Genomic DNA, 10,474 nt, shown 5'->3' on the forward strand with positions numbered 1-10,474 from the left:
ACGCTCTGCAATGCAGCTGGTGGCCACACCAGATACTTACTGTTACTTTTGATTTCAACCCCCCCTTTGTTCATGGACACATTATTCTATTTCTGTTTGTCACATGTCTGTGGAACTTGTTCAATTTATGTCTCAGTTGTTGAATCTTGTTATCTTCATACAAATATTTACAAATGTTAAGTTTGCTTAAAATAAATGCAGTTGACAGTGAGAGGACGTTTCTTTTTTTTGCTGAGTTTATATGATGTATGCATATCTAATCTCCATAATCTCGTTCTTGTCCCTATCATCAGTTAAAGCATAGTGATTTGCCTGGAGAGAATTATCATTGTGTTTCACAGCTTAGAGTCAAGCTATTTATTCTGTTGTCTTCTAGGAAGCCAATGATGCCTGACATAGCTCCCGTATCGTATCGGCTGGCAAAGGTTTGACATGCTTTGGAAGGGGTGGTCTAGGTTTTCAGACGGGGTGTGTGTGTGCGCGCGCATGTGTGCATGTGTGTGTGTGTGTGACAGCGATGCTGACTGAGTTCAAGTAACAGGTGGAAAAATCGGAGCTATACAAATCTAGCACTGTAGCACCGCACTCCAATTGGACATAGTTCCGGAGTACAGTAGAAGCTAATTGGCTACAGTAAAACGGACTGATTGGACTAAATTGAGCCACGAGGTGTGACATGAATAGTGACGCTGTGGTGAATCCTTTATATGCTCGGCAGAGATGCTCTATCAATGAAGTAGTAAAGGGAGGGGACATTCTAGCAATAGGATTTCAAAAATAAAGTTCAAAGGACTTTTCTTTTGAAAGTTAATATTTGTATAGGGGTTCCTTTCCTTCGTCTAACACCGACGTAGAGTAGTTACTGCTACGGACCAAGATCAAGATATCATCATGAAATTCATTATAGGAATTGGCGGGTAAGTCATATCTAATAAATATTAATATTAAAAACAAGTTTACTATTTTACTATTTGTTATGACGGTAAGAACATCATTTAACGTTTCTAATATTGATAATACCAAACGTATTTCTGTAGCCGAAATGAATGGTCCACACAAGATCAAGTGGACCGGAGATAATTTATAGAAAATGATGTTCATTGTGTTTTTTCATTATTCTGTCCAGCGTGACCAACGGTGGGAAAACCACGCTAACCAATCAATTAATCCAGGCGTTGCCCAACTGTTGTGTGATACATCAGGATGACTTTTTTAAGGTAAGATGCTTCATCACGTTTATGTCTCTCAGCCCAGAAAGCTTGCTGTTGAGTAACCACTTTCATTTGATTCATATCATTATTTTAAAGTCATAACATCGTGTTCACTTGTTTTACCATCCGTTTTTATGATCGAAAACGAACAGATTGTATAGCCTACAGTAGCCTATTTAATTGGAGTGACAAATAAAATAAAAATTGGCCTTGAACACTTAATATCGCCACCTACTGGTGGCAAGTCAGTAAAGGATGACCAGACAGAGCTACCATATTCCACCTGATATAATGTGCTTAACATTGTCTCCTGAAGAACCAATGAAAATGTTAAAATGTTTACATCATTTGAAGTTCAAACATTGCATTCACTTTTCATGTAATGCAACAATTGTTTTACTGCATGACAGTTATTAATGTTCATTTGACTTTGAACATTTTCATTCACCCCATAATGATCTGTATACTCTGTGTTGTCAATGTCAACAACTTATTGCAAATTAAGGATCATTTAAAAAAAAAGGGTTTTATTTTTATTTAAATGTCAGTGGATGAATATCGCTGGCTGTCAACGGCTGACACCGTGTACCCTCTCCAGTACGACTACAGTGCCCTGCCCACATGTTGAGCAGTTAGGCCATGTGCCAGCAGCATGGTTGGGGTCAATTCTATTTCAATTCAGTCAATTCAGGAATTGGAGTTGGATTTCTGAATTTAGAATTGGAATTTAGAATTGGAATTTAGAATTGGAATTTAGAATTGGAAATGGGAATTTACTTCCTGATCCCATCCCTGGCCCTTACAAGGCATTATTTATGGTGCACTGAGGGTGCAGGTTAGCCTTTAGCTGTTTGCCTCAGTGGAGACGCTGGCGTCGTTAACTTAGCTCATATCCAGGTGTGATCAGCACTGACTGGTTACTACTCTGTCATCATCACCTTGAGGTTGCAGCAATGTTTTCTTGGTGACTGTTATTTCAGAAACCCGATCAGATAGAAGTCGGGGAGGACGGCTTTAGGCAGTGGGATGGTAAGAGTTGGATTCGCTGTAGGAATGAAAACAAACACTACGAGTAATGTACTCTTTCCCTTTAATTGACATCTTCAAAAGTTCCTCTGATACTTTTGTAATAGACAACAATTTACCTGCAATTTTAAATTCAATTTTTACAAAAATTCTGTGAATGCTACGCCAGTTACTAGAGCTGACTGTTGTATTTTGAAGCACATTGGCTGCTGTGCTGTTTCGTTCCCTGGTGGTGAAGCGTATTGTTCTGTCTATTCCCTGTTCTCTAGTGATCACATCCCTGGATATGGAGGCCATGGTTAACACTGTGAAGGGATGGCAAGAGAACCCAGTCAAGTTCGCCCGCTCCCACGGCATCTGCGTCACACCTGAAGCAGAGGACTCAGACCCTGACAACGGTATCCACATCCTCATCGTGGAAGGGTTTCTGCTCTATAACTACAAGTATGTTGTTTTCCTACAACATTTACATTGATGTGTTAAAGACGACAACATTTTGCCTGAAGTCAGTCTGTAGTTAGACTCTCTCTCTCTCTTGTCTTCCCTTCGAGGACAATAACTTTCAACCGTATCTTACTATACACTACTATTGACTTTATCGATGAAAGTTAACTCGAGTTTTCACAACTCACGCCTTGTTCTGACCACCGTTTGTTTTGTTTCCTGCAGGCCTATTGTTGATGTCTATGACAAAAGCTACTACATTGCCATTCCAAAAGAGGAGTGCAAGAGGAGGAGAAGTACGAGGAACTACACAGTCCCTGACCCCCCTGGTCTGTTTGAAGGCCATGTCTGGCCCATGTACCTGAAACACAGGACAGAGATGGAAGAAAACTACCATGGTATAGGTATGTACTGGACACTACTGCAGAGTTCATATCATGTTTTTTTTATGATCAATTATTATAATATATGTGTGTATTTAACTTTTCCACTATTTTCACTATGGTTTTATAATGACTAAATTTGAGGCATTTTCACCCCTCAGAGTACCTTGACGGCTTGAAACCTAAAGAGGAGATCTACAACCAAGTGTATGAAAACATACAAAACACCCTGCTCAACAACGTATAGGTAAACAAATACATATATTGGATCACTTACGTGTACACATATACATCAGCATCAATGTATTGCTTGCTAATAATTGTTATATCTCTCTCTTCCACAGCAGGAAGTCCAAAGACTTGTGTATAAAACCTGTAAATAATCTATTTGTGGGAAATACAACATCAGTACCATACTACTGCCTGAAATTAATATGGATATGTAAATAGTTTTAAGGCCTAACTTATTTTTAAAAAAAACTGAACGGCAGAAGCATTGTATTTTGTATAATCAAATGTAACCTTTTCTAAGATGATTTACCAACTGGACAGCCCAGTGTTGAAACACATGAAGAACAGGTCTATGTGCTTACTGTGTTTTCATGGTTAAAACATATCTTCCCACACTGAGAGGAAAGATTGTGTCTACAACATAAAGAGACTTATGAATCCATCTACTGTGTTCTGTGGTTATTCTCAATCCAATGAACTTAATTAACTAAATTTACAGCTTTCTAAATGAGGAAATGTGGCAACACAAGACTAGTATCCAGTAGACGCAGCTATATTACAGTATATTACAGTATATTAGAAAAGTATTATATTAATACCTACAGAAACATATACATCTGTTACATCCTCATATCATTTTGTACACTGAAGACAGATTCAAGATCAACACAAATGCTTACTCTCTGTTTTTTTTATTTTTATTTTACATCAGCTTCTCTGATACCACCCTGAACTGTCGTCTGATACCACCCTGAACTGTCGTCTGATACCACCCTGAACTGTCGAAGCTTTAGCATTCAGGAAAAGAAACCAGAACAGAATTTATTCCTGATGAATTTTGAACATTGAACCAAAAACTCTCCACAAACAACAACAAAATCAACAATAAAACTAGCCCTACTGTGATGTAGTAGTAACTACTTCATTCTGACACTAGACCTACTGTGATGTAGTAGTAACTACTTCATTCTGACACTGTGCCGACCTACGTAAACGGCCATGTAAATGCAGAGATACCTGGGACATATTCATCAGTGGAAAAGACTTCTCAATGATTATGAGAGGTTTTCCATTCCATGGAAATAGTTAACAGCTCTTTTGAAGTGAAATTGAAGCCACCGTAAATTATTCCCTCCAAGACATTTTTAAAAGGTTATTCTTTTGTGCAATGCATCTTTTATTGTGTTTAGCATTTAACAATAGCGCTCCATCCCATTAATGAGGGGAGGCAGTCAAAACAAACCATTGGTTGTATTTTGTATTTCATCATTCAAAGCCCATCACATCTGTCATCTACAGTTCATTCCCTCATAAAGGCCCTTGCGTGTCGCAACGCACCAAACAGCCATGTCAGTGGTTCTGTTAGCTCATTTGGTTGCAGTTCTTGTACCCACAGGGTTCTGGGTTTGAATTTTAAGTGCAAGTCGCTTGGGATAAAAAAGCATCAGATAAATTATTGTCTGACCGACATCGGCTGGTCAATGATTATCTAATCTATTTACAATATGACATCAACTACCAAGACAGTGGGCTTATGTTTTTATCCATGATACTGGTAATGACAGTGTAATTTCATCCTTATAGCTTGTCAACCATGACCTGGAATTTCAATAACTACAATACGGTGTGAACAGCCAACCCAGCAGTCTGTGGGTGGTGACCAGCAGTCTGTGGGTGGTGACCAGCAGTCTGTGGGTGGTGACCAGCAGTCTGTGGGTGGTGACCAGCAGTCTGTGGGTGGTGACCAGCAGTCTGTGGGTGGTGACCAGCAGTCTGTGGGTGGTGACCAGCAGTCTGTGGGTGGTGACCAGCAGTCTGTGGGTGGTGACCAGCAGTCTGTGGGTGGTGACCAGCAGTCTGTGGGTGGTGACCAGCAGTCTGTGGGTGGTGACCAGCGGGTGTGGGTGGTGACCAGCAGTCTGTGGGTGGTGACCAGCAGTCTGTGGGTGGTGACCAGCAGTCTGTGGGTGGTGACCAGCAGTCTGTGGGTGGTGACCAGCGGGTGTGGGTGGTGACCAGCGGTCTGTGGGTGGTGACCAGCAGTCTGTGGGTGGTGACCAGCAGTCTGTGGGTGGTGACCAGCTGGTGTGGGTGGTGGGCAGCGGTCTGTGGGTGGTGACCAGCAGTCTGTGGGTGGTGACCAGCGGGTGTGGGTGGTGGGCAGCGGGTGTGGGTGTGGGTGGTGACAGCGGGTGTGGGTGGTGGGCAGCGGGTGTGGGTGGTGGGCAGCGGGTGTGGGTGGTGACCAGCGGGTGTGGGTGGTGGGCAGCGGGTGTGGGTGGTGACAGCGGGTGTGGGTGGTGGGCAGCGGGTGTGGGTGGTGGGCAGCGGGTGTGGGTGTGGGTGGTGACCAGCGGGTGTGGGTGGTGGGCAGCGGTGTGGGTGGTGACCAGCGGGTGTGGGTGGTGACCAGCGGGTGTGGGTGGTGACCAGCGGGTGTGGGTGGTGGGCAGCGGTGTGGGTGGTGGGCAGCGGTGTGGGTGGTGGGCAGCGGTGTGGGTGGTGGCAGCAGGTGTGGGTGGTGACCAGCGGGTGTGGGTGGTGGGCAGCGGGTGTGGGTGGTGGGCAGCGGTGTGGGTGGTGGGCAGCGGTGTGGGTGGTGGCAGCAGGTGTGGGTGGTGACCAGCGGGTGTGGATGGTGACCAGCGGGTGTGGGTGGTCGGCAGCGGGTCTGGGTGGTGGGCAGCGGGTGTGGGTGGTGACCAGCGGGTGTGGGTGGTGACCAGCAGGTGTGGGTGGTGACCCGCTGGTGTGGGTGGTGACCAGTGTTTGTGGGTGGTGACCAGCTGGTGTGGGTGGTGGGCAGCAGGTGTGGGTGGTGGGCAGCGGGTGTGGGTGGTAACGAGCGGGTGTGGGTGGTGACCAGCGGGTGTGGGTGGTGACCAGCTGGTGTGGGTGGTGACCAGCAGGTGTGGGTGGTGACCAGCGGGTGTGGGTGGTGACCAGCTGGTGTGGGTGGTGCCCAGCTGGTGTGGGTGGTGCCCAGCTGGTGTGGGTGGTGACCAGCGGGTGTGGGTGGTGGGCAGCAGGTGTGGGTGGTGGGCAGCGGGTGTGGGTGGTAACGAGCGGGTGTGGGTGGTGACCAGCGGGTGTGGGTGGTCCCCAGGGGGTGTGGGTAGTAACCAGCTGGTGTGGGTGGTGACCAGCGGGTGTGGGTGGTGCCCAGCTGGTGTGGGTGGTGACCAGCTGGAGTGGGTGGTGACCAGCGGGTGTGGGTGGTGAAGAGCGGGTGTGGGTGGTGACCAGCTGGTGTGGGTGGTGACCAGCAGGTGTGGGTGGTGACCAGCAGGTGTGGGGTGGTGACCAGCTGGTGCGGGGTGGTGACCAGTGGGTGCGGGGAGCTGGGCCTTTTGTCTTGTGACACATAACTGGGAATTTTTTGGGTGCCTGACGAGGACAAGCTGAGGGTGGCTGGTGGCTGCCTGCTGTGTGTGTGTGTGTGTGTGTGTGTGTGTGTGTGTGTGTGTGTGTGTGTGTGTGTGTGTGTGTGTGTGTGTGTGTGTGTGTGTGTGTGTGTGTGTGTGTGTGTGTGTGTGTGTGTGTGCGTGTGTGTATGTGTATGTGTTATATTTAGGCCAGATGCCTTGGGTGTCAGGGGAGTATTATTAGGCCTTGTACAGAGAGGTTCCGGGGGGAGGGGTTATGATCTCTACGTGCCCTCCTGCCTGTCTCACGGCCCTATCTCCTGCACCAGCCAATCAGGCTCTCCAGGCGGACGGAGGCGGAGACAACAGGGGAAAGGTGAGAACCAGAGAGGCATGCGATCCATGTGCTCCCACGTCACACGGCGGCTCCATGGTAACCGGGACATAACCATAGAGTAAAGCCTGTTCTTCCATATTTGGGTTGGAAGGAGGGGAGCCGGCCTGTAAGGCTGTCACACGCTTTCCCCCCCAAGTGAGTCAGTCCCCTACTACCCAACTACGCTACGACCCTAATACCCAACTGCCCTACTACCCAACTGCCCTACTACCCTACTAGACTACCCAACTATGCTACGACCCTACTACCCTACAACCCAACTACCCTACTAGTCTACCACCCAACTACCCTGCTACCCTACTACCCAGCTACTCAACTACCCAGCTACCCTGCTACCCAGCTACCCAGCTATCCAACTACCCTGCTACCCTACTACCCTGCTACCCATCTACTCAACTACCCAGCTACCCTGCTACCCAGCTACCCAACTACCCTACTACCCTGCTACCCAGCTACCCTGCTATCCAGCTACCCAACTACCCTGCTACTCAACTACCCAGCTACCCAACTACCCTGTTACCCTACTACCCTGCTACCCTTCTACCCTTCTACCCTGCTACCCTACTACCCTGCTACCCAACTACCCTGTTACCCTACTACCCTTCTACCCTGCTACCCAACTACCCTGTTACCCTACTACCCTGCTACCCAACTACCCTGCTAACCAGCTACCCTCCTACCCAACTACCCTACTACCTAACTACCCTCCTACCCAACTACCCTACTACCCTCCTACACAACTGCTCTCCTACCCAACTACCCACCTACCAAACTACCTTACTTCCCAACTACTCTACTACCCTGCTTCCCTACCATCCACTACCCTAGTACCTAACTACCCAACAACCCAATTACCAACTCCAAAGACATGTGAGCATTTTTGATGATGCTACTGCTGTTTTGTGTCTAGGCTGGGTTACTTTAAAGCCATTTGTGACAACTGCTGATGTAAAAAGGGCTTCATAAATACAATACAATACTTTGATTGAATTGAAATACATGGAATACTTTTGACAAGCATAACATGATGAACCCAAATGTCATTCACCAGACACTACCTCCGATGCACAGTTGCCTAGTAACAAAGTTAGATATCACAAAATTGTGGCAACATTGTGTGACCTTAGGCCAGGGGTCTCCAATAGCTAGCTACCAGTAGCTCTCAGGCCAACTACCAGTAGCTCTCAGGCCAACTACCAGTAGCTCTCAGGCCAACTACCAGTAGCTCTCAGGCCAACTACCAGTAGCTCTCAGGCTAACTACCAGTAGCTCACAGGGCAACTACCAGTAGGTCGCAGGCCAACTACGAGTAGCTCGCAGGCCAACTACTAGTAGCTCGCAGGCCAACTACTACTAGCTCGCAGGCCAACTACCAGTAGCTCACAGGCCAACTACCACTAGCTCGCAGGCCAACTACCAGTAGCTCGCAGGCCAACTACGAGTAGCTCTCAGGCCAACTACCAGTAGCTCACAGGCCAACTACCAGTAGCTCACAGGGCAACTACCAGTAGCTCTCAGGCCAACTACCAGTAGCTCTGAGGCCAACTACCAGTAGCTCGCAAGCCAGTAGCTTGCAGGCCAACTACCAGTAGCTCACAGGGCAACTACGAGTAGCTCTCAGGCCAACTACCAGTAGCTCTCAGGCCAACTACCAGTAGCTCGCAAGCCAGTAGCTTGCAGGCCAACTACCAGTAGCTCGCAGGCCAACTACCAGTAGCTCGCAGGCCAACTACTACTAGCTCGCAGGCCAACTACTACTAGCTCGCAGGCCAACTACCAGTAGCTCAGAGGCCAACTACCACTAGCTCGCAGGCCAACTACCAGTAGCTCACAGGCCAACTACCACTAGCTCGCAGGCCAACTACCAGTAGCTCGCAGGCCAACTACGAGTAGCTCGCAGGCAAACTACCAGTAGCTCGCAGGCCAACTACCAGTAGCTCTCAGGCCAACTACCAGTAGCTCTCAGGCCAACTACCAGTAGCTCTCAGGCCAACTACCAGTAGCTCGCAAGCCAGTAGCTTGCAGGCCAACTACCAGTAGCTCGCAGGCCAACTACTAGTAGCTCGCAGGCCAACTACCACGAGCTCGCAGGCCAACTACCAGTAGCTCACAGGCCAACTACCACTAGCTCGCAGGCCAACTACCAGTAGCTCGCAGGCCAACTACGAGTAGCTCGCAGGCCAACTACCAGTAGCTCGCAGGCCAACTACCAGTAGCTCGCAAGCCAACTACGAGTAGCTCGCAGGCAAACTACCAGTAGCTTGCAAGCCAACTACCAGTAGCTTGCAGGCCAACTACCAGTAGCTCTCAGGCCAACTACCAGTAGCTCTCAGGCCAACTACCAGTAGATCACAGGCCAACTACCAGTAGCTCGCAGGCCAACTACCAGTAGCTCGCCAAACAATTATGAAGGTAAATGTATTTTTTATGTGTACCTCCCAAAACTGTCATGAACTAATCTCACAAGTATCAGACACCTCAAGCTCCGAGCTACTAACCCAAAAAAATCCACATTGATGTTTTTTTTTACCCTAATTGTTTTTTATTCTGATGTGATTTAAGCATTGACACTGACTTATAGCATCCAATTGAATTGTTTCTTTATGAATACTTATAATTTTAAGAGTGAAAAACTATTTTTTTTTTAAATCCCACACCAGAACCGAATAAAACCAAGATAGGAAAAATTTTCAGTAGCTCAAAATGTTTCATAATTAAAAAGTAGGTCTTATGGTAGAAAAGGTTGGAGACCCCTGACTTAGGACATACCCAGTTCTGTTTAATTTACCACTGTGCTGTTAGATAATCAAGGCTGGAAAGGGCAAAGGACATTAGTTATGAGTTGGCCCTTTCCATAGAACCTGATCTTGAGCAATGCACGGGGGATATTTGGCACAACTTTGGCAGAAACTCTGTCTGATTTTTGACAGTTAAATTGATGGCATCCAACGGGATCAACTTCACTAAGGTAAAAGGAGTAAGTCACTGTGCAACCTGTTCTCACACACACACACACACACACACACACACACACACACACATTCTAATAAGCTCTATGGAATTGTTTTAAGAAGGTCATACCAAGGACTATTTGATTTTGAATTCCAAGACGCCTTGAAGTATCACATTTTTTTTTTTTTTTTACAAATAATTTGATTTAAAAAATATGTTTGTCCTTTCTGCTATTAGCCCATGCAAACGCATTGAACAACAGATTCACTACATGGAACAAAAGACAGTCCCCCCCCCCACAAAAAATTCTAAAGGAAATTTGTTCTGAAGTGTCTGTCCTATATCTGAGATATATAAGAGAATCTGGAAACATATATACATGTTTTCTTGTACATGTATTTAACCCCTTGTTTTTTGCCACCAAACACTCTCCATATATACTGTACTTCCTGTCATTTTTATAAG

At 46.8% G+C, this 10,474-nt stretch overlaps 1 protein-coding gene across 3 annotated transcripts; it reads left to right on the forward strand.

Moving 5' to 3' along the window:
* The first annotated feature begins 734 nt into the window (after positions 1 to 734).
* On the forward strand, positions 735 to 3,737 carry LOC118371505 (nicotinamide riboside kinase 2-like). 3 transcript variants are annotated; one of them, XM_035756976.2, is made up of 7 exons: positions 735 to 917; positions 1,127 to 1,217; positions 2,192 to 2,240; positions 2,507 to 2,681; positions 2,907 to 3,085; positions 3,226 to 3,311; positions 3,412 to 3,737. In XM_035756976.2, the coding sequence occupies exons 1-6, from the start codon at positions 892 to 894 to the stop codon at positions 3,309 to 3,311; spliced, it is 606 nt and encodes a 201-aa protein (XP_035612869.1). In that variant the 5' UTR covers positions 735 to 891; the 3' UTR covers positions 3,412 to 3,737. The 3 variants fall into 3 exon arrangements, with proteins under 3 accessions (XP_035612869.1, XP_035612868.1, XP_035612870.1); XM_035756975.2 differs by having other exon boundaries at positions 736 to 917; positions 3,409 to 3,737; XM_035756977.2 differs by lacking the exon at positions 2,192 to 2,240 and having other exon boundaries at positions 749 to 917; positions 3,409 to 3,737.
* Positions 3,738 to 10,474: the final 6,737 nt, after the last annotated feature.

The sequence above is a fragment of the Oncorhynchus keta genome, chromosome 23 (genome assembly GCF_023373465.1).
Source record: "Oncorhynchus keta strain PuntledgeMale-10-30-2019 chromosome 23, Oket_V2, whole genome shotgun sequence".
NCBI lineage: Eukaryota > Metazoa > Chordata > Actinopteri > Salmoniformes > Salmonidae > Oncorhynchus > Oncorhynchus keta.

Coding starts and splice junctions, on each gene's coding strand:
- LOC118371505 (XM_035756976.2), top strand. CDS start 892: ATGAAATTCATTATAGGAATTGGCGG. Junction 2,241..2,506: donor CGGCTTTAGGCAGTGGGATG/GTAAGAGTTGGA, acceptor CCTGTTCTCTAG/TGATCACATCCCTGGATATG. Junction 3,086..3,225: donor AGAAAACTACCATGGTATAG/GTATGTACTGGA, acceptor TTCACCCCTCAG/AGTACCTTGACGGCTTGAAA.